This window comes from Moschus berezovskii, chromosome 22 (genome assembly GCF_049115385.1).
Source record: "Moschus berezovskii isolate FMDL1 chromosome 22, NW_MosBer_1.0, whole genome shotgun sequence".
Classification (NCBI taxonomy): Eukaryota; Metazoa; Chordata; class Mammalia; order Artiodactyla; family Moschidae; genus Moschus; species Moschus berezovskii.
Window position 1 is genome coordinate 41,256,548 of NC_142481.1, and position 23,511 is coordinate 41,280,058.

General features: G+C 43.0%; 1 protein-coding gene across 2 annotated transcripts in view; it reads right to left on the bottom strand.

The window, feature by feature from the left end:
- Positions 1-23,511, bottom strand: part of FTO (FTO alpha-ketoglutarate dependent dioxygenase) — a 439,075-nt gene that overhangs the window by 29,004 nt on the left and 386,560 nt on the right. Inside the window, exon 9 of one of the 2 annotated variants that reach the window (XM_088830202.1) lies at positions 18,548-18,649. The exons of the other annotated variant lie outside the window; for it this stretch is intronic. Within the exon in view, the coding sequence (XP_088686328.1) occupies positions 18,583-18,649 (67 nt within the window). The 3' untranslated portion in view covers positions 18,548-18,582. The remainder of the gene's footprint in view (positions 1-18,547; positions 18,650-23,511) is intronic. 2 annotated transcript variants of the gene reach the window in all.

Sequence of the window (23,511 nt, forward strand, 5' to 3'; positions counted from 1 at the left end):
TGGTGAAACACCAGTTATTTAATAAAACCCTTAATCAAAATCCAATCGATGGTACATAGAAACCACTGTAACATAATCACAATTTTTAAAAAATACATTTTAGGGTATTCACTTTTTACAATTAAGAAAATCTGTGGATGCAATATATTCTGTTTCCCGCTCAAGGCAGGAGCTAAGAAGGCAAACCCAATTTAAAAAGAGCCCCCAAACTGCAATCCTTTCTCCCTTCTCATAAAGTTTGCTTTTAAAGATTTTCTTTTGTCCGTTGCAACCAAAAGGGGTCCTTGAGCCAAAATGAAGAATGATCCCTCCCACCTCGTAAAGTTTTTAAACTAAAATTTGCTTAGCATGAGAAACTGACTTTTAAGAATTCCTAAAATTGTCTGAGAAACAATATGGGCCCCTCAGTCTGTTAAATTCAATTGTAGTTTTGCCATTATAGACTATGGGAATCCTGAAATTCCCAAATAGTATGGTAAATTAATGGACCAAGAGTGACAAAGCACATATGAAGGTGATCTTAAAGATACTGTGAGTATATGCCTAAGCTTCTAAGTACTTTAACCAGAGGCAGAATTCCGAACTAAACACACTGAGCATCTCCCAGATTTCACTCAATATGGTGATTTTTTTGAGGTCACATTTCCTACATAAACTTTGAAAAAATTGATTTATCTTTGGCTGCATTGGGTCTTTGTTGCTGCAAGTGGGCTTTTTCTAGTTGTGGCGAGCAGGGGCTGCTCTCTAGTTGCTATGACGTACGGGTTTCTCATTGCAGTGACTTCTCTTGTTGCAGAGCACAGTCTTTAGGCACAGGAGTTTGGTAGTTGTGGCGCACGTCCTCAGTTGCCCTGGGGCATGTGGGATCTTACTGGACCAGGGGTTGAACTTGTGTCCCTTGCACTGGCGTAGGATTCTCAACCACTGGACCACCAGCAAAGTCCCCTACATGTAACTTTTATATTTGTGGGAACGTTGGCTTCCATGTGAAGTTGCTCCTGTAAGCTCTCAGCCTCTGGAGAAAGAATTAAATGGCAAAATATTTGAAACGTTGGTCATCTGCGTTCTACAGATCAGTGAAAGGAGCTGGAGAGCTTGGAGGCAGAGACACTGCCCTTGACTCAACAGTTCAAATTGTATTTCCTATATGCCGTGTCTCTTTCCTTGACATTGCATAACTCTGACTGAAATAATTTCCTAGACTCACAGAGTGGGGGTGGAATTTAACTTAGTAGAAGCGATAACTCCCCTGGCCCAAGATGCTGGTGGAAATCAGTCTGCTTTCTGCTAATGTCTTTAACTGACCCAGCACTGAAACTCACAAGCCTGTGAAGTGAACTCTGTGTCCTTGGCCATGGTCATGTGGTGTCTCTGCTCGTATCTGATTTGAGAAGGTCGCTGTTTAATGCATCTGGATGTTGCGATCATCCAGATTTAATCATCAGGATGGGGGTTCCAGTGGCTTCTGCTGTATATAAATTTAAATAATGGCCCCTCCCCTCTTGAAGGAAGGAAAGTCCATAGAATTCGCCCATCTGTTCCATGGGGCTGTTCATTCTGACTTTCTGATTAGATCTCCTACTATCCAGGGCACGCCATAATCTCCAAACAATGCTGCAGTGTTTGGGGGCATCTGATGATTTATCGCGCTTGTTATTTTTGGTTCAAATCTGCTGCCTCTTTGGCTACTGACCCGAGGGCAGGGCATGGCATGGACTGAACATGGTCAGAGCTTATTTCAATCCACTGTGCACAAGAAGCGGCCAGTGTGCGTGGTGGCAGGGTGACTATTGGGCACTCTGGGGCCACGCAGTCACTCAAGAATGTGTCCTGAGTGGGTCCCAGGCTGGATCTCATTTCTGTGTCTGCCATGCCGATACCTGCACGGCTGGCTCAGCCGCTAGTGCGAGCCCAGACCCAGACTGGGCTGGAGGACAACAGAAATTGGGGACCTGCCACGAGGTTCCTGGAAAATGGAATGCGGACACGATCTGAAATAAGATCTCACTGCCTCCTTTGGGAAGGCGGGGCTTGAGACAGCCCCGGGAGCCCCTCTGCCTGTACCTCTTTCCAATGGGGGCTATGCTCCATCAGTCACCTTCCCTCCCTCCCCTCTACACACTGGCTTCTTCTCTGCCTCATTGCCATACCCAGGGACAAGAGACACATTCTTTTGTTGAAAAAAAAAATGGTGATGTGCTTCCAGGTCTGAAAAGCAAAATAGGGGAAAGAAAAATCCAACCCCCCCCACTTTTGGGAGAAAGCACAGAAGCTTTCTTAAATATTAACATTATAATGAGAAGACATGGGGTTTAGCTCCACTTGTGGGTTTTACACAACATCCTGCCCCAACAGGATCTTTTGAGGCCCCGTGATGCCTCCAAGCACGAGCTGTTCTTCCAGAGGGATGTTGACTTTTGTGGTCTATTAAGCAAGCGATGCATAAGTCAAAGTATATTCTTGCAGGAGAACGCTGATGCAAGCGCTCCAGGGCCAAACTGAGTTGGTCCCTTCTCCCCTGGGCTTTTGCTAAAGAGAACTTTCCATAATGGGACAAGGGTGGTGCCCAGCTTTGGTGTTCAAACAATTATTGACCAGGCAACAAAAACCATGGAAGGAGATTGTTATCTTTGTGTTCCTGGGGAAGCTGCTGAAGCTCGTGGGTGATGCGTGGCATTCAAGGCAACCTGGCTCTGGCGTCCTAGTGTAGTGAACAGAGGCTCCACACCACTGGGCAGCTTAGGCTCAGTGGTTGAGACCCTGAGCTCTGAAGTCCAAGACAGGTATGGGGTGGAGTCTTGACTGTATGATTGAACTTGGGAAAAATGACAAAATCTTGCTGAGCATCCTTATCCATAAGTGAGGAAGTAAAACTCCATTTCATGGCACTGCTGGGAAGACTCCCCAAAATGCCTGGCACAGAGTCATGAGCTCAACAGATGACAACTACTATTCATAGTGTAATGTATTCCCTGGTGTTTGGTGATGACAAGTGTTAGTGGAAGTGTTATCACTCAGTTGTGTCTGACTCTTTGTGACCCCATGCACTGTATATAGCCCACCAGGCTCCTCTGTCCATGGGATTCTCCAGGGAAGAACCCTGGAGTGGGTTGCCATTCCCTTCTCCCACAGATCTTCCCAGCCCAGGGACTGAACCCACATCTCCTGCTTACAGGCAGATCCCTTACTCTCTGAGCTGCCTGGGGAGCCCTGGTGACTGCAAGCTGTGGCAGTTATTCCATTACTGTCTTTTTTAAAATTAATTTATTTGTATGTATTTGGCTGTGTTGGCCTTGGCTGCAGCACTCGGGATTCTTCGTTGGGGTACACAGACTTTCTAGCTGTGGTGCGTGGACTCACTTGTTGCACGCAACTAGTTGCACTTAGTTGCTCCGTGGCATGTGGGATCTTAGTTCCTCAGCCAGGGATTGAACCCACATCCTCAGAACCGCAAGGCGGATTCTTAACCACTGGACCACCAGAGAAGTCCCCATCACTGTCTTTAAGTCAAGAGTTGCCTCTACTTTCCTCCTAATGTGATTCTTAGCCCTCTCTAGTATTCCAAGGCATGACTTCGCCCTGTGGTTGGCATCACATGAGAATGGCAGAAACGGTACAAGGCTCTGGTGCTGAGTTGGCAAAATGGTGGCTCAAGGCTGACATTTTGCTCCCAAATATTTATTGTGGCCCCAATAGTTTTGGCTTTATACTTTTTTTTTTAAAAAAAAAGAAGTGAATCAGTTATTTTTTGAAAAAGAAAAAGAAATCTAGAGATTTTGCTCTAACAGTCAGATGTTTGGCTTTGCTTGAAAAACTGAAAGATGTGCTTATCTGGGTCAATATCCCCCCAGGATGATAACTAGGGGGAGCTGAGTAGCGGCTGCCCCCTTCAGACAGGACACACATGCTCCAGTGTGAATCAAATCCCACCTCTCCACGCTCGGCCTGCTTCATTCATCTCTGTTGCGTTCTGCTCCAGCTCACTGGGCTGTTAAAGAGCCAACCCATGTCTGTGGTCATGCACATCCAATGGTTGTCTCGTGTCTTCTAGGATGCTGTTCATTTTGCTTTCTGAATTCTCAGTTCAGAAGGGCCTTGGTTGAGGAGGGCTTCCTTGTCATCTGGGGAGTTGCCCCACTCCACAGGAGTTCCTTGGTGGGCTCTGCATGCTTTTCCCGGGGTGACCATTAACAAACAGCCTGTCCCTCATTTATTTTCATTCCCTAACTCTAGGTAACAGGCAAATTTTGCCTTGGAGTACAGAATGAAGCAGGGCAAAGGTTAATAGAGTTTTCCCAAGAGAATGAACTGGTTATAGCAAACACCCTCTTCCAACAACACAAGAGAAGACTCTACACATGGACATCACCAGATGGCCAACACCAAAATCAGACTGATTATATTCTTTGCAGCCAAAGATGGAGAAGCTCTATACAGTCAGCAAAAACAAGACTGTGACTCAGAGCATGAACTCCTTATTGCCAAATTCAGACTTAAATTGAAGAAAGTGGGGAAAACCTCTAGACCATTCAGGTATGACCTAAATCAAATCCCTAACGACTATACGGTGGAAGTGAGAAATAGATTTAAGGGACTAGATCTGATAGACAGAGTGCCTGAAGAACTATGGACGGAGGTTCATGACACTGTACAGGAGACAGGGATCAAGACCATCCCCAAGAAAAAGAAATGCAAAAAAGCAAAATGGCTGCCTGAGGAGGTCTTACAAACAGCTGAGAAAAGAAAGGAAGTGAAAAACAAAGGAGAAAAGGAAAGATATAAGCATCTGAATGCAGAGTTCCAAAGAATAGCAAGGAGAGACGAGAAAGCCTTCCTCAGCGATCAATGCAAAGAAATTGAGGAAAACAGTAGAATAGGAAAGACTAGAGATCTCTTCAAGAAAATTAGAGATACCAAGGGAATATTTCATGCAAAGATGGGCACAATAAAGGACAGAAACAGTATGGACCTAATAGAGGCAGAAGATATTAAGAAGAAGTGGAAAGAATACACAGAAGAACTGTACAAAAAAGATCTTCACAACCCAGATAATCACGATGGTGTGATCACTCACCTAGAGCCAGACATCCTGGAATGTGAAGTCAAGTGGGCCTTAGGAAGCATCACTATGAACAAAGCTAGTGGAGGTGATGGAATTCCAGTTGAGCTATTTCAACTCCTAAAAGATGATGCTGTGAAAATGCTGCACTCAATATGCCAGCAAATTTGGAAAACTCAGCAGTGGCCACAGGACTGGAAAAGGTCAGTTTTTATTCCAATCCCAAAGAATAGCAATGCCAAAGAATACTCAAACTACCTCACAATTGCACTCATCCCACATGCTAGCAAAGTCATGCTCAAAATTCTACAAGCCAGGCTTCAACAGTATGTGAACCATGAACTTCCAGATGTTCAAGCTGGATTTAGAAAAGGCAGAGGAACCAGAGATTAAATTGCCAACATCCTATGGATCATCGAAAAAGCAAGAGAGTTCCAGAAAAATATCTATTTCTGCTGTATTGACAATGCCAAAGCCTTTGACTGTGTGGATCACAATAAACTGTGGAAAATTCTGAAAGAGATGGGCATACCAGACGACCTGACCTGCCTCTTGAGAAATCTATATGCAGGTCAGAAAGCAACAGTCAGAACTGGACATGGAACAACAGACTGGTTCCAAATTAGGAAAGGAGTATATCAAGGCTGTATATTGTCACCCTGCTTATTTAACTTATATGCAGAGTACATCATGAGAAACGCTGGGCTGTATGAAGCACAAGCTGGAATCAAGATTTCCAGGAGAAATATCAATAACCTCAGATATGCAGATGACACCACTCTCATGGCAGAAAGTGAAGAGGAACTAAAGAGCCTCTTGATGAAAGTGAAAGAGGAGGGTGAAAAAGTTGGCTTAAAACTCAACATTCAGAAAACTAAGATCATGACATCTGCTCCCATCACTTCATGGCAAATAGATGGGGAAACAGTGGAAACAGTGGCAGACTGTATTTTGGGGGGCTCCAAAATCACTGCAGATGGTGATTGCAGCCATGAAATTAAAAGATGCTTACTCCTTGGAAGGAAAGTTATGACCAACCTAGATAGCATATTAAAAAGCAGAGATATCACTTTACCAAAAAAGGTCCATCTAGTCAAAGCTATGGTTTTTTCAGTGGTCATGTATGGATGTGAGAGTTGGACTATAAAGAAAGCTGATCGCCGAAGAATTGATGCTTTTGAACTTTGGTGTTAGAGAAGGCTCTTGGAAGAGTCCCTTGGACTGCAAGGAGATCCAACCAGTCCATCCTAAAGGAAATCAGTCCTGAATGTTCATTGGAAGGACTGATGGCTGAAGCTGAAACTCCAATACTTTGGCCACCTCATGCGAAGAACTGATTCATTTGAAAAGACCCTGATACTGGGAAAGATTGAAGGCCAGAGGAGAAGGGGACGACAGAGGATGAGATGGTTGGATGGCATCACTGACTCAATGGACATGAGTTTGAGTAAACTCCGGGAGTTGGTGATGGACAGGGAGGCCTGGTGTGCTGCAGTCCATGGGGTTGCAAAGAGTCAGACGTGACTGAGCAACTGAACTGAACTGAACTCTAGGTAAACTGATGGATGTGTCTCCTTCTGTGATAGCATTCCTGGCTTCATTTGGGGGCCAGTTTAGATGCAAAGAATATCAGGTGATATCAGATCACAAAGTCCAGAATCAAGTTCTTTTTGGATTTGGTCATCCTGTGCCTATGTTTCCTTATTATTATTGATTATGTCAATAGTCACTGAATTCAGTGCAGTAGCGTTAGTCACTCAGTGTGTCCAACTCTTAGCCACCCCATGGACTATAGCCTGCTAGGCTCCTCTGTCCATGGAATTCTCCAGGCAAAAATACTGGAGTGGGTAGCCATCCCCTTCTCCAGGGACTGAATTCACTCAGTAACTCATAAACACTACCCCATCTCCAGGGAAGTGCTTAGCATGTGTGACAGCTGAAGCAAATCATTTTTCATACCCCTTGCCTCTATATCATAAAATTTTCTCAATAATTAGCATATTATAATCAGTAAAAATATTTTCCTTGATTTAGTCTTCAATTTAAAATAATCAATGAACAAACAATCAAAGAATATATTTAACTTCAAACTGTGATTCAAATTCAATAAAATATTTTACATAGGGAAGCAAAAGTTTCATTTACCAAATAACAACTATTACAGAGAGATTTGTCAGCTGTTTCACAGCTTTAAATTTTAAACAAAAAACAAAAACTTCAAGTGGTCTCATGGTATGGAAGAGTTGAAGTACCCCAATTGTTTTTTGGTCTTGTTGATAACTATTTATTTCCCAGCTACTGTCTGGGTGCAGGAATATGGCAAGCATAGTGGTTGGAGATATACACCACACCTGAAGCAAGGTTCAGTCATTTCCAAATGGTGATGAACTTACTCTTGAGAGGAATGGGTACAGTTGAGTACGTATGTGTCAGCTGTTAAGACTGCACAAATAAGTGGATGTCAGTTGTTGACGACACAAATTCTCTGAGAGGATGTCTATGCCAAATGCAAGGTTTCTTAAAGGATGTCTCACTAAAATGTGCTAATCTGAAGCTTGTACATACGTGAGTAAACTTCAGGAGTAACTCAGAAATTGGATGGATGTTAGACCAATACAAGATTTCTTTTGAGAGGAATGTGTATTCCATCATGGCTGTTATTTAGAACTGACAGAGAATGGTGATAAGGAAAGGCAGATAGACTCTCTTCTGTTTTGTTACTGTTTTTCAACCTTCTATAGACAATGCAGCCCTTTCCAGACAGCATGGATGGGTTCTGAGAGGGAGAGCTGGGGGGGACTCCTCCCACTGCCCCATCCTTGGTATGCCACTGCCCAGCTTTTAAGTTGATTTCAGCTTTTCATGGTTAAGACATTCTGGTCCTGTTTCCAAACACCTTTTGGCCTAGAACTTCAGTTGGAGCCTTTCCACTCAATCTGGATTCTTGATGCAACTGCCTGCCATTCTGGCCTCTGGACCTTGCTGGTCTCTTCCTTCAGACTCAGCTCCCCACACCCAACCCCCCTCATCTACCTCTTACCATGCTTTGGCCCTTTCACGATTTCTCGAAAAATGAGCACTTGCCTGACCAAGGGGACTCGGTAAGTTTTCTGCCTTGTTTAGCTGAACTCTTGGCACAAATTCCACTGCTGCTGCCTAAACCTCCATGTGACAACCACAGGACGAGCATCATTTTGATAGGAGGAGCCATGGGGTGGGGTGCAGACAGGCTGCTAGGGATGCACACTTGGCCTTGGGTATATACGACTCACTGGTGGTGCTAGCGACAACCTGCTCAAGGGCATGGATGGGTTACAAATGGCAGCCAAGCTTACCAATAACCAGGCTGAAAAGAGGTGACAAGGCTGCAGATGTTGGGCTGGGTCTGGGATTTAATGCTTTATCTGACTCCATGCTGTGTCTGCTGGGCTCCCAGAGGCAGCTTTGGCATCTGTGATGTCTATTTCTTAGGACAGTATATTGCCCGATAGCAGAATTTATGGTCTTCAGTTCCAAGATGTCAATAAAATCACCTAGCCACGTGAGGGTTTTCTCCAGGACAGTCTAATATAGAACGCTTATCTTATTCGGGCACAACATCAGCTTTTAATATCCCACTAAATCTGCAAATCAATCCATGATTTTTAAGATTTCTTTGAGAGGAGGCTTAGGCAGTCTGCAGGTCCTTCATATATGCCGAAGATGACGATCAGTAACTTTATCAGAGAATCGCACATGTCAGTAACCACACAGGCCAGTTACTGGGAATTGTTTTGCTTTGCTTTTGCTTAAAATTCTGACCTATTACTATCAGAAACAAGAGCTTTCAGAAAGAGTAGTGGTTGTGTCTCATCTTTCTGGAAAACCAAGACAGAGGTTCAATACTTCATTCTAAATTCTTGGCTTCCATTATTAACGTGTGTCTTTACTCATTTGTGCCAAGGACCAATAACCCCAGGCTTTCATCTCATTGCAAGTGAAACAATACAAAAGGAACATTTTAAGATGTAGCTATGATAGGCTGAATGATGACTATGTTGTATGTATTTAGCCCCTAAAATCTAACAAAATATCAATATCCAATCAGACAGGCTGCCTAACTCCACTAGATGGTTTGTATGTATACAACACATACATAGCACAATGTATACATATGTGTTACATATACATTCATAAACAGGTATGTGTATATGAAATGTTTAGGATGTAGATGAAGGGTTTATATCAATGTACTTGAAGAACAGTATTCAAGTGATATTTTAAATGTTCTTTTCCACACATGCTTGCTTTCTGCAATTCAGATGTTGCCCAGTGCTGCATGGCTGTTATATGCTTCTCGGAGGTGGTTTTGAAAAACCTCAGCCACCTTCAAAGATTTTTTAAAGTGATTCCTTTATTCTCATAAAGAGGAGAAAGGCAGGTTAATCATCTATTGACTCCTCAGTCTTATTACTGGCGTAAAGCTCGGGCTTTAGTAAATTTCCGCTTTTTAGTTACCCAACAAACATACATCAGCAGGAGGTGCAGATAAAGATCGAAAGATTAAGCTTTGTCACTCAAATGATAATTAAAAAGAGTATTTTAAACACACTGTAAATATACACAAGCCATCATAAAATCATCAAAACCCTGCCAGGGCTCACCACCTCTAGAGTATATAGATTATCAGGGAGAGGGATATTGATGTTAAGTCCTGCTTGTCTTGGAAAATTGTCATTAACTGTCCCAAGTCTGCACTCAGCGAGCCATCTGAGCTGGGGCAAGATGGGGAATCTGGCTTCACACATTCTAGTAGCAGATGAGTGGGATTTGGGACAAGCAGTTTAATATGCATTTAATTGTCATCCTTTTCTATCCCATTCCAAGACGCCATAAAATATATTATTAATATTCCGAGCACTTAAATGAAAACAACAGAAATCAAGATTCTGTTGTCCTGCTTTTAAAACATAATTTCATACACAGGAAAGATTTGACTAGGGCAGATTAATTTCTACTAAACATTTCATTTATAACATGTCATAAAAAGACACATGAACCCATGTATATTAGAAGCAAGCAGTAGCATCACCTTTCATAAAAAGAAAAGCTTGTCATCACAATCTTATTAGGATGTCATGCATTGTTAAACTGGTAAAATATTTCTGTATATTCCAATTAGTGCAACCATTTACTGGCACAGACATTACAGCGAAAACTATCTTCTTTCAAAAAAGTCCTTTCCTCTGGGAACGAATCCTTTGTTTGACAATTCAGAGAACGTTATTTAGAGATTTTAATTGCTCAGTTGATCTGTGGCTGGATCTCAATAATCAAAACAATAAAATTGTTGGTTTTTTTCCTTTTTTTGACAACTGTAATAAAATGCTGGTAGTGTCCTGGGATAGTTAACTCGAGCTGGATTGACACTGTCAGATTCTTTCCCATATATCTTTTTTATCAGCGGCAAACAGCCATTTTTTAAAAAGTAAGAAGTTCATGAATAACATTGCCATTATCAAGACATTCCAAATACAACTTAATGTCTTCATGAAGAATCCAACTGGACTGTCTATAGCAATCTCATCTGATTATCTATGAAAAGGAGCCATAATTTTTAACTGAAAACAATTCTTCATATCAATTAGAAAAAGCCAAACACTTCAATAAAAATGGGTAAAAGAACTGGACAAATATTTTACAAAAGAAGACATATAAATAACTTTAAATAGAAGAAAACACTTCTACCTCATTAGTAATCAAAAAAATGTAAATGAAATCAAGGAGACACTGTTTTCCTAATCTGTCAAATTGAAAATACACACACACACACACAGGCACGCTCACAAACTACTGGAGGAAGCTATATAATCAGTTCTACCTTTTGGAAAAATATTTTGGCAACATGTATCAGAAACTTTCAAAATGTGCATATTCTTTGACTCAGTTAATTAAATTTCTAGTAATTTAAGGTGATAGAAACACACATAAATTTCAGCCAGGAATACTTATCCTGGTGTTTTATATAACATGAAAAAAAAATAGGAATTAACCTAAGTGTTCAACAACAGGAGAAAAATGAAATTAATACGGGATGTCTATACAAGGGAATTCTAGTTTCTATTAACAATCATGTTCTCAGGGAATATGATATGAACAATCATGTTCTCAGGGAATATGATATGAAAAACTGCTTATGATATAATAAGTGAAAAAAAATTATAATTTTGCTTTAAAAAGTATATACATAACAACAAGGACCTGCTAAATAGCACAGGGAACTATATTCAATATCTTGTAAAAACCTATAATGGAAAAGAATCTGAAAAAGAATATATATATATATATATACGTACATACATACAGTGATTCATGTAACTGAATCACTTTGTTGTACGCCTGAAACTAACACTTCATAAAGAACTATACTTCATTTGTTTAAAAAAGTATGTACATATGTGTGTATGTATTTTACAAATAAGATAATTTTTACTGTGAGATAATACACTAAAAAACATTCATAGTGGTTATCTCAAGGTGATGGGGTTATAGGAGACATCTCTTTTCAGTTCTATATGTCTTTAAATTTAAAAAAGTGATTCAATAAAGTGAAGATTACATGCTTATTTAAAACATGCTCAGAAATACTGTTTATTTTTAAATGTTCCCTACCCTATATTTGAAATAATTTCCCTTATGGAAAGTACACTCAGATCTAAATAAATTTCTTTTCTGAAGAAGAAGAGTCTGGAGTATGTACACAATGGCAAACTTTACAGATACATGGAAATTGGGCATTTTTAAAAGCTGACGAGGCTGGACCTGGATGTTAGGCTGGTCAGGCCGCATAGTTTGTTCATTTTACAATGCTAACGTGCTAGACGGAACGCAGGACACCCAAAACATGACATTTGGTGCCACGGGAAACTGAGCATTTGGTTTAGCACAAACAACTAGCTGTCCTAACAGTCCATAGGAGAAACACAAGCCAGCAAGGATGTGCACTTAATTCTGATTTTAAAATTCTATCAATGGGGAAATTTTTATTTTAAATATTCATATTCAGAAGAGGAGTCTCTCTCAGCCATTATCACACCTTTCTCAACCCCCAAACACAAATACACAGGGACATTCTGACTTCTCTTTTTCAGGGTCTGCGAAGCCCTGGCTACGAACTTAGTTTCCACACCCACCCACTACTGAAATCCCAGGCCCAACTTGACCGTGAAGATGATGACCATTATGACCTTGCTTAGGAGGTGAAATGTTTCACAGTCACAGGATTTTCCACTCTGAGAGTGAAAATTCATTAATTTGCCAACTAAAGAGGCAGGGCAGAGAGAGATCCTCTTATCTTCTCTAACTTTATCTGCCTCCTGCCCAGCATCTGCGCATCTGCATTTTTTTTTCTTTTCTGCTGGATTTCACTTGGGAAGAAAGGCCTCCTGATCCTTGAGAAGGCCATCAATTCTTATCTAATTTGAAGGATGGGGAGGAAGGGAATGCATAAGGAATGGAATAGAACATGTATGAGAAGAAGAAAAATGTGTATTGGGCAGGTCAACAGTTATTGGTGGACTTCCACCAGCCAATGCAGGGGCCGCAGGTTCGAGCCCTGGTCCAGCAAGATTCCACATGCCATGGGGCAACTAGGCTTGTGCACCACAATGACTGGAGCCCGCATGCCTAGAGCCTATGTTCTGCAACAAGTGAAGCCACCACCATGAGAAGCCTGCCCACCGCAATAAAGGGTAGCCCCTGTTTGCAGCAACTAGAGAAAGCCTACAGAGCAACAAAGACCCTGCACAGCCAAAAATAAATAATAAATAAAATTTTTTTAAAAAGTCATTGGTCTACTGATTGAGCACTCACTATGTGCTGAGTGCTTTATCTCATTTGATTTTGCACATCACAGAATTCCAAACTGCTGCTTGTGCTGCTAAATCGCTTCAGTCGTGTCCAACTCTGTGAGACCCCATAGACGGCCTCCCACCAGGCTCCCCCGTCCCTGGGATTCTCCAGGCAAGAACACTGGAGTGGGTTGCCATTTCCTTCTCCAACGCATGAAAGTGAAAAGTGAAAATGAAGTCGCTCAGTTGTGTCTGACTCTTAGTGACCACATGGACTGCAGCCTACCACGCTCCTCCATCCATGGGATTTTCCAGGCAAGAGTACTGGAGTGGAGTGCCACTGCCTTCTCCGGAATTCCAAACTACAACCTTGTAAAGTCCTTCTGTCCTCAAACTCCAGCTAGGATTATTCATTATGACCATCAATATTAAGGTATGTTTCAAAGCACAAAGTGTAAGAACTACGGATTTCTCAGCTGCGGATTTCTTCATTTTTAATACCAGGGGATGGTTTAGACTCATGTCTAGACAGAGGTAAAAGTGGCCAGCTCTTCTTTCTGAACTACAAAGATGGGTTGTTGTTGCTACGTCATGTTTGCTTTTGCGACCCCGTGAACTGTGGCCTGCCAGGCTCCTCTGTCCATGGGATTTCCCAGGCAAGAATACTAGTATAGGTTGCCATTTCCTCCTCCAGGGGATCTTCCCAGACTAGGGATCAAACCTGTGCCTCCTGCACTGGCAGGTGAATTCTTTGCCACTGAGACACCAGGGAACCCTGAAGATGGCGAAGCTCCTCTAAAACAGGAAACCCATTGTGTGGCACCAGTAGCCTGTCCAGCGAGGAGGCGGATTAACATTGGGGGAGGGGCACAGAGCTGCAGCCTGGGCAAGGGAAGACCGAACATCTTGTCCCTGAGCCATGCCTCGCTCACACCGAGATTTCTGAGACTGCTTTTGTTCCAAAGCTTAAATTTTCAAATGCAAAGCAGAATCTGCCATTCCCGTCCTCCTCTCAAGCCTGCAAGCCGCACCCCCACCCCACCTCCTCAGACCCCAGCTCGCTAAGCGGCTGCATTCATAAATGACTAGAAGGAATGCTTTATGCTTGGCCACCCCTCCAGCAGGAGACAACTGGCTTTCTCCGCGGTGTTCAGCGAGCCCCACCGAGCCACTGCCGATACCTCATTAGAACGCAAGACACTCCTGCCGACCCTGGGCGTTGGATGCTAGCCGCCTGTGGTCCGCATCTGTAGTCATGACAGCCGGCCCAGACTGTTGCCTTCCACTGAAGACCGAGTACATGATCCACTGCAGTTAATCAATAGGATAATGGAATGAATCAATAGGAAAGATTTTTAGAAGGTCTTAATTAAAGAAACACTTGCAGATACAAATGATGTCTTCAATCTATTGATAGTGCCAAGGTGAAGGGTTAAACACAAACAAAACCATCAACTTTATTTTGCCAGCATGTCTTCCACGAGAGAACAACCCAGTAGCCTCCTGGCCCCAGGGTCGGCCCATTAATCAGTCCCTTGTCAATTTCACGGCCACACTGTATGGAAAAATCAGGCTATGATCAAAAATTTTAATTACTAAACAGCGGCTCAAAACAACAATGAAAAATAGATTCGCACACACCCTGGCTGGCTTTCCTTGGCCCCTAAAGTGGGAGCAGCCTTCTCCATAAAAACCAGATCTGCACACAAACTCCTCTTCTGATGGGATGCACCAAATTAGAATAATTAAAGAAAGTCTAAATTGATGGATCCCATTTAGGCAGGGGAATTCTCCAGTGGGCCTTCTGCTCAAACATGTTACATCAATATTTTTGATTCCCTAGACACCCCTGCAGTAGGTACTGGTTTAAAGAGACATCAATCTCTGATGTCAGCATTTATCTAATGAACCTTCAAAAATCAATGTCCAGGATGGCCTGTTACATGCCGGCACCCCATTTGTCCACTCTCCCTAGCCTCACCGGCGAGAACTTGAAGCCCTAATAAACAGGACACATGGGCTCAAGTGGTCAGGCGGGATGGTTAGATCAGAAGAGGTTGGGATCCTATACTCAGTTTCAACCCTGAGAACTCAAAGGACATGGGGACCAAATGAGGAAGCCGGGAGACCCCCCTAAGCTTTCCGAGGGTCTCCTGACTCCAGACAGGTACATCCCCAAATAATCTGATTCTTCAGATCATCCTCTCTCCAAATGCATCTTCCCCTCTCACAGTTTCACTCCCTAGACTGTTGCCTGACAGGACGCTGGTCCCATTCCTGACAGCTATGGTAATTTTCTGCTTTTTGGGATTCCATTTAGCTCCACTCCACAGGAGGTGCGTGCTTAGCCCTTCTCTTGTTAGCGTTTATGCTTAGCTCACCCTCACCGTTCTGTGAAGAGGGCTCCTTGACACTGATATCCTGACACCCTAACAGGCAGAAGAGAGTGCCTAAGTTTGTTTCACTTCTTTTTGCCTCTTTAAAATAAATTGGCCTGTACGGGCTGCCACGAGGCTGAGCTATTTCTAGTGCGTAACTCGGGGTGACAGGTATGCCATTCAGCGGGCCAGGGCTTGGCCCGCCTTATCATCTCTGCTTTCATTCGCTGCGGTTCTCTTTCTCTTGACTGCAAGAGTCCGTCCTGAGAGCCGCGTGGAGCTCGGGTGCTCGTAAGATGATGCGTGGTGTAGGCTGAATTCGTTGGTGCACGATCCTGTCTGTCTCCTGGAATACAGCTTTCAGCAAGCCCCTCGTGCCAAGTTTGAGTCCAATTAAACTACAATGAGAGGTACCATGATTTCATTTGCTTGGATTGTCACATTTCAGAAGTTCAGTAGCCTGCAAAATGTTCGCTGTCTCTCATTAAGCCGGTTCCAGCAACTGTGTAAAGTCTCTAATTTAGCCGCTTTTTTATACTCTGCTTTCAGCCCTGAAAATGGCTGCCTGCAGGGAAGAACCTCTGCTGTCTGTCGTATTAGAAAGTGTTTCTGACCATACGGATAGAATAGCAAAACTGACTCTAGGACAAAAATGAGATGACAGTCTGAGGGTTCCAGTTACGTTTGTCTAACGTTTCTCCGGAAGAATCCTTGCTTCAGAGAGGAGGTGTGTGTGTTTGTGTGTGTGTGCATGTGTACACGTGTGTGCGCATGTGTTCACGCACACGTGTACATGTGTGAGCGTGTATACATATGTTTGGGGGAGGAGTATATTCTATGCTGAAGAACTCTCAGTATGGTGATCACAGTTTCAGAACCACAAATAAAGACCTCTAAGGTTTTCTTTTTTCCTGATACAAATGTTTGTTTCTTTAAAAATCCTCTAACGATAGGACTTTCTGGTGGTCCAGTGGTGAAGACTCTGTGCTCTCAATGTGGGGTGGCGGGGTGGGGCCCTAGGTTTGATCCCTGATCAGGAAACTAGATTGTGCATGATGCAACTAAGACCCGGAGCAGCCGAATGAACAAAATAATAATAATAATTTAAAATTTAAAAAATCCTAACAAAACCTAAGGTTTCATTTAGATAGACATTAAAAAATGAATTGCCTTTAGTCAAAGAGTGCTATAGGAAATCAGAGTTGTCCTGGAATTCTGAAATGTATTAGACACTGGGTTGATCTCACTTGAGTCTTGGTTGGGCTTAAGGAGAAAAAAAAAAAAATCACCGTTCTGTGAACTGTGAGTATGCTAATTTCTATTATGGCTCTGGTATGACAAGGAAATTGCTATACAGATGCCATTCATGACAATTACAGTTTACTGATGGAGTACTAGATGCCAGGCATTGTGTGGAGATCTTACATACAGAATCTCACCCTATCCTCTCAGTAATCCATATTCCAGATAGGAAGACTGAGGCACAGGGAAAGTTAACTTACTCAAAGGCCTGCTTAGGAGAAAACCAGGAATCAAACCTAGGTCTGTCTGACTCCAAAATCCATTTTTCCAACCATTCTGCCTTACATTTCAAAGGCAAAGGTTGGCTCAATCCCTGTTAGAGTCACAAAATACAAACCAGCAGGTGAACAGTGACAGTCACATCTGTCTTGCTTACCTCGGAGCAGAGATGAGCAGGGCCACTGAGTCAGTTTCAACCTTGGCTAACGTATTCACTTTGGTAGACAGGAATTTTCTGGAGTTCTAATCCTTCTACTAACCTCTCCATTTTGAAAAATAACACTTCTGAGTAGGATTCCTTTTCTAATTCCAAAAGAAAATTTGGGAAATGTAGAAATGCCCAAAGCAGAAAATTTAAATCACGTATAATTCCAATACTTAGATATAATCACTCTTGGTGCAAATTTTCTACTGCTCTTTTTTTTTTTTGGTCTATAAAACTTATGATTTCCAGGATTACTGGCTCAGTGTTTGGTATTTTTCTTGGTGAATATACACATCCACCTATATCACGTCCTTCCTAGGGATAGATGTGTTTATAATCACTGGATTAAATCGGTCACTTCTTGAATGTGAAACCCCTGGTTCTTTTAAATGTGCTGTCATCTCAACTGATTCCATAGAGGCAAAACATGGAACTTTTCTTTCTTTAGGTCCAGGTGCTGAGAACAGCCCCAGCTGGTAGAGAACTGAAGGTCAGAGAGGCCCTGAGTCTGGCTGAATGTGCCAAACTCTGAATCCCAGAGGCTTAAAATGTAATCAGAGTTCCTCCTACCAGCTCAGAGACCCATGGATCTTCTAGTATTCCTTAAAAAAAGAAAATGCTCAATATAAAACTGAAAAGATCAGTTTAATTGTGTATTCGTAAAAACTAATCAAGATCAAAAAACGCTTTCATTTTCCTGGGTAATTTTTTTTTTTTTCTGAAACATATAAGGGTGATATTCTCGCTCAGAAGATGGAAATGATACTTCGCCTACAGCAGTCAAGGGTTTAACAGAACGGGGGCTGATGCTCTTGGCCTGGCCCTGGGAAGGGTGTGATGAACACGGTCTGGAATCAATATCGGGGAACAGTTACTGCATCTCAATATTATTTGCCGAGATGGGCTGCTGGAAGGGGATGGGCGAAGAGAGAGGTATGTCGATAGCTTTAACGAAGCACTCCACAGCCATGCACAAAGGGAGGTCAAATAACTATCAGCAGACCAATCCCCATTGTAAGTAGTAAAAATGATAAAATCAATATTATTAAATAAAAAGTTAGCACTGCTATTGAACCCTCTCATGGTCTTGGCAGTGCCTGGCTGAAAATGAAGGAGGCTATTTTCCAATCTCTTCAGGGGCAAATGTTTAGGATCAGAAACATTTGCAAAACATAGGGGGAGAAAAGAGGTATTTTTCACATAGAGACTGAGCCACGGGAACATCTGAACAATAGGGCCAGGTAACTGCCACCTCAGAAGACGACGACCCTTCCCACCCAGGTGAGCATACGTTCTGCGGGCCACGGAAGGTGACTTCATTTAGAACTGGACTTGGCTCCTTTGTCCTTCAGGGTGACAGAGGTCGGGCTGCCTCAGGGCTTTCCAGGAAAAGAGAAAGGTCCTACTTGCTGTCTTTTCAGATCTTGAGAATAAGAAATGTACCAGAAAAAAAAAAAATCATGGAGGACAAAAAGGAAACAGAAAAAAGAAAAAAAAAAGAAAGCCAAAGGAAAAAGGGGAAGAAAACAAGGGCATTCAACAGCCGAGGACTGACCTGTTCTTGTCAGCCCAGAGGACTATGGGGAAGCTTCAGGAAGCCAAGGAGGCGTTCTTGTTTGCTGGTGCTGGGTGGTTAATTGTGTAAACCAAAGGCAGCCTATAGCAGGTATTGAAAAAGATAAATTTAGACTAAAGATAGCCCAGCCAAAAATTCCTATGAAAGCAGCAAGCTCCAGTCATATCTGGAGGAGGAAAGGAGAAAAAAAAAAAAGAGAAGACGATGAAGAATGGGTAAAACTGAGTGACAGCCCGGCGGCAAGCCTGCATTTGCTGCTCTGACCTGCATTTAAACACAGAACTGCTTAGCCTTTTGAACACCTAAAGTTGGCTCCCTTGTTTGCATTTCATAGAAACTACTATAGAAAGTAAACAAGAACCTTTGGTGAATTATTTAGCATACAAATAAACCAGCGACGAAGGCTAAGTAGGCCTATATGAACTAACTGGATTGAAATATTCATCTGTAAATAACCCTCCAATCTGGCGCTTTCACGTACAAATACTACATGGAACATTAGACACAACTAGCTTCTAGGGATATTTAGGCTCACTAGAGAGCAATTTTTATGTCTCCTGGCATCTGTGGCTAGTGATATGGACTGACTGTTAATATAACCTACATAAAATTTATGTGAACACTCACGGAAATAGGAACACACTGTCAGACAGCTGGTGTCTGATTCGAAGCACATGCGGGTTTTATATGCACTGCGTAAACTAACCTTTGCAATAAAGATTTAGCAGGTTTATTAGTTTAGGAAATCGCTATAATTAAGGATAATTCATAATGGCCGCTTATCCACTCTCCAGCAATAGCTAGCTTCATTTAGGCTCCATTTCTTTGAGCCATAAATAAGTGAGCTGCTATCTTCTGCACAGATGTGCCATTCAACCTGTTCATGTTGGCTGGTTTTTGCTTGTGTTTTAATCAAAAGCATTAGTAGATAAGACTATAAAAAGCACAGGCTTTGAAATAAATTAGCAAGAAATGCATAGGTGAAGTTTTATTTTTAACTGCTCAAAAAAAAAAAAAGGTAACCTCTCCCTCCAGAGGTAAAACAATTAAAAATAAATAATCCTTTTAAATGTACTTAAAGGAACTTTCATTTACAAACCCAAGGAGAGAGAAAGTGATGGAGCAATAACATTAATGAAGGCTGAAGAAATATGAGTGTGACCTCGCTACAGTATTTCCATTTAACTGTGCATGTAATTAAAGCCTGACCTTTGCAAGGCAGCACACTCGGCCTTGCTGCAGCTTCCCCTGTGATTCAAGATCCTCGCCCGGGCTTCGGGGATGGGAGCCTTCCACAGCCCCCTCCCTCTCTCTCCTGCCTCCAGCGTCTACAATCTGTCCCCCTGCCAGGGACACCTTTCCTCAGCGATACCTGACACTCTTTCATTCACCCATGCCATCTTGGCATTACAGCCCCTGCCCTTAGAAAATACTCGGGGTGAGTCAGCGAAAGGCAAGCAGTGCCAGAATTTGGGTCCCAGTCATCAGCATCTCTGATGCCGATGAATTAGTGAGCATGCCGCAGGCGAGGGGCACTCCACTAAGCCCTCTCTGGTTCTGGTCTCAACAGCTGGCCAAAGGAGACTTTCTTCTCACGAGGGAGAAGATTGCCCACAGGGAACTGCGGCTTGACTGACATGGGAATTTGGAATCATCTGAAGGGTGATGCTCTACAGAGACTTAAGTAGCTTTGTTCTTGAGGTTTTCTTGATTGTGGGGTTAATCCCACTATAATGCAAAGAGTGTTAGTCTAAGAGTTGGAAGGTCTGGGATATGTTTCCCAGCTGTGTCACCTGTCATCTGCTGTGTTCCCAAGAAAACTAGTCAGCCTCCCCAAGTTTCAGGCTCCCCCTCTGCAAAGTGGGTCATCATCACCTGTCCCACCTACAGCAAGGACTGCTCTAAGGACTCTGGGAAACACTGCCCACAAATCTCCTGGGACAGCAAATGCAGCCCAGCCACTTGGTAATGGGACCTCTCCAAGTTTTCCAGTAATAAAGCAAGGCCAATGGTATCTGCCTAGTCACCTCACCACATTAAGAGGATCAAAAAAAAAATAATAATGTGTGCAAAGTGGATAGTCAACCCTGAAGAGCGCAACTGTGCTCTTATTTGAACCAAGTCTCCTCTTGAGAATCTCCAAAGGTGCTGCTGGCCCAAGGGTTCCAAAGACACCAGTGTCCCTCACAATCACTCGGGCCGGAAGCGGATTGGTGAAGAGGATTTGAGGAGGCTGAGGCAACGCCAAGTGTTGGTGGGCATGATACAAAAATGGGCCGGGTGCATCAATTTTGGAAAATTACACCTTGGGGCTTCCCTGGTGGTCTAGTAGTTAGGGATCCACCTTGCGGTGCTCTGTGACAACCTAGAGAGGTACGATGGGGTGGGAGATAGGAGGGGGTTTAGGAGGGAGAGGACGTGGGTACCCTGTGGCTGATTCATGGTGATGTATGGCAGAGGCCAACACAATATTGTAAAGCAATTACCCTCCAATTTAAAAACGAGAGAGAGAGAGAGAAAAGAATCTACTTTGCAATGCAGGGGACTTGGGTTCGATCCCTGGTCAGGGAACTAAGATCCCACATGCCACGGGCAACTAAGCCCATAAACCACAACTAATGAGCCTGTGCCCCGCAACTAGAGCCTGTGCACCACAATGAAGATCCTGCGTGATGCATCTAAGACCCAACGCAGTCAGATAAATAACTAAATAAATATTTTTTAAAAACAAGTTAAAAAATTTTAATACTAAAAAAGCTTTTTGATTCCTGGGAAGGTAGTACAGGTGGGTGAATTATCTCTGTGAGCAGTGACTAGGTGAACACAGGGAGGGCCAGTGATAAGGTAGGTTAAACTCTCCAAAAGAAACTTCTCTCCCAAAGCACTCTCATCGAGAATTTGGGTATGGAGCTAAAACCGAGGATGTGAGCATCATCTGATACATTTTTAAAATTATTTATCTATTACTGGCTGTGCTGGGTCTTCATGGCTGCACGGGCTTTTTCTCTAGTTGCGGTGCCCAGGCTTCTCATTGAGGTGGCGTCTCTTGTTGCGGAGCATGGGTTCTAGGGCGCATGGGCTTCAGTAGTTGAGGCTCCCGGGCTCTAGAGCACAGGCTCAGAAGTTCTGATGCCTGGGCTTAGCTGCTCCCAAGACTGGAGGGATCCTCCCAGACCAAGGATCAAACCTGTGTCTCCTGTACTGGCAGGCAGATTCTTTGCCACTGAACCACCAGGGAAGCCCCATCTGATGCATTTTTAGTGACAAATTCTGGTAGCTGGTGTCCTGGCTAGGAAGTTGGCACATACACAGAAGAGCAGTAGATAGATGGAGAAGAGAAAGGGTAACTATGACAAACATTAGCACAACTCAGCTGTCCACAGCCACAGGGCCCCCTGACAGTGGCCACTGTGCCCATCCAATGAGAAGAGGTGGGTAGGAGCTGGATGACTTCCAGAAGAATCTGTGCACATCACAGCAAGGAGATTTGTAGCCGGGAAAAGCCCCTGGCTTGCATTGCATCACCAAGGCCCCAAGAAGTAGTGTGACCTTGGCTCTCAAATGAACAAAATAAGCCAAGAGTTCCCTTTAGGTTCTGGAGTTCTGGGTACCTGGCAGGCTCACCTGTAGCTCCACGATGCTAAGTGGTCCACCCTCTTTTTAAATTCACAGACAGGCCTATGTAATCAGGTGTGCACTGGGAGATTCACATCCCATTACAAAAGGGATCTTGGCAAAATAAAAATCTAATGCCCTGGGCTGTAAAAGAGCACTGGATCACAGAGACAGCGAGTGGGGTCAGGGAGTGGGCTGGCCCTTCCCCATTCCAGCCTTCAGACTGAAAGTATTAGCCCAAAATGAGGAACATATTTATCAGGAAAATCTTTTATTCTTTTAAAATCGAGTTTCCTTTAGGAGTCAAAGTTCACAGGAACATTTACCATTCTGGGGGCACAAATTGACATCTTTAATAAGGCTTCTGGAAATTCAGAATTTAAATCATGGTTAGAATGATAGGGTCAAAACATGTCAAACTGAGAACCTGGGTCAAAAAAAAAAAAAACTGTTTTCATTATCGTTGAATGGCTTTAAAACATCCTTAGCCTCCCCAAATTATAAACTAAAAGAATCTTAAAACCAAAAAATAGGCCCCAGGGTTTTCTAAAGAAAAATCTCCTTGCAAGGGTCTGCCTAGAGAGGAGAATAAGTGTTTAAATATATACAGCTCAAATAGAAGTGGTAGCAATCAGAGTAGCTGCAGCATTAGTCACAGTTTAAGCTATTTGTAACCAGTTTTGAGGAAACAAAGTTTCAGAAACACAAGGTGCTCTAGATTAAGCTCCTAGAAGTAAAATTAGTAGAGTAGGTACAATTGACATAAATCAAGGACATATTCAGGGCTTCCCAGGTGGCACAAGTGGTAAAGAACCTGCCTGCCAATGCAGGAGACATAAGAGAAATGGGTTCAGTCCCTAGGTCGCAAAGATCCCCTGGAGGAGGGCATGGCAACCCACTCCAGTATTCTTGCGTGGAGACTCCCACGGACAGAGGAGCCCGGTGAGATACAGTCCATAGGGTCGCACAGAGTCGGACACGACTGAAGTTACTTCGCACAGCACAAGGACATTTTCACCTATGACAAAGGTAGGTGGCAAAAATGATAGCAGTGGAATAGACCAAGAGGACTCATTTGCCGGGGGGGGGGGGCATATTATGGTAATTCTTTTCTTTAAAAACGATTACAGTAAAACAGTCAGAAAAAGAATTTGCTAGATGAGCCTCCATATGCCACTTACAAACATCAACAGCAGCGATACTGATCACTGTTATAGAAAACAGATTCTTGATTATGGGTTTGCTTTCCTTCCGCCGTCCTGCTAATCTGCACATAAGACTCAGGACCCACCCTGTCTGAAACCCTTGGATCCCCAATATGGTTACAC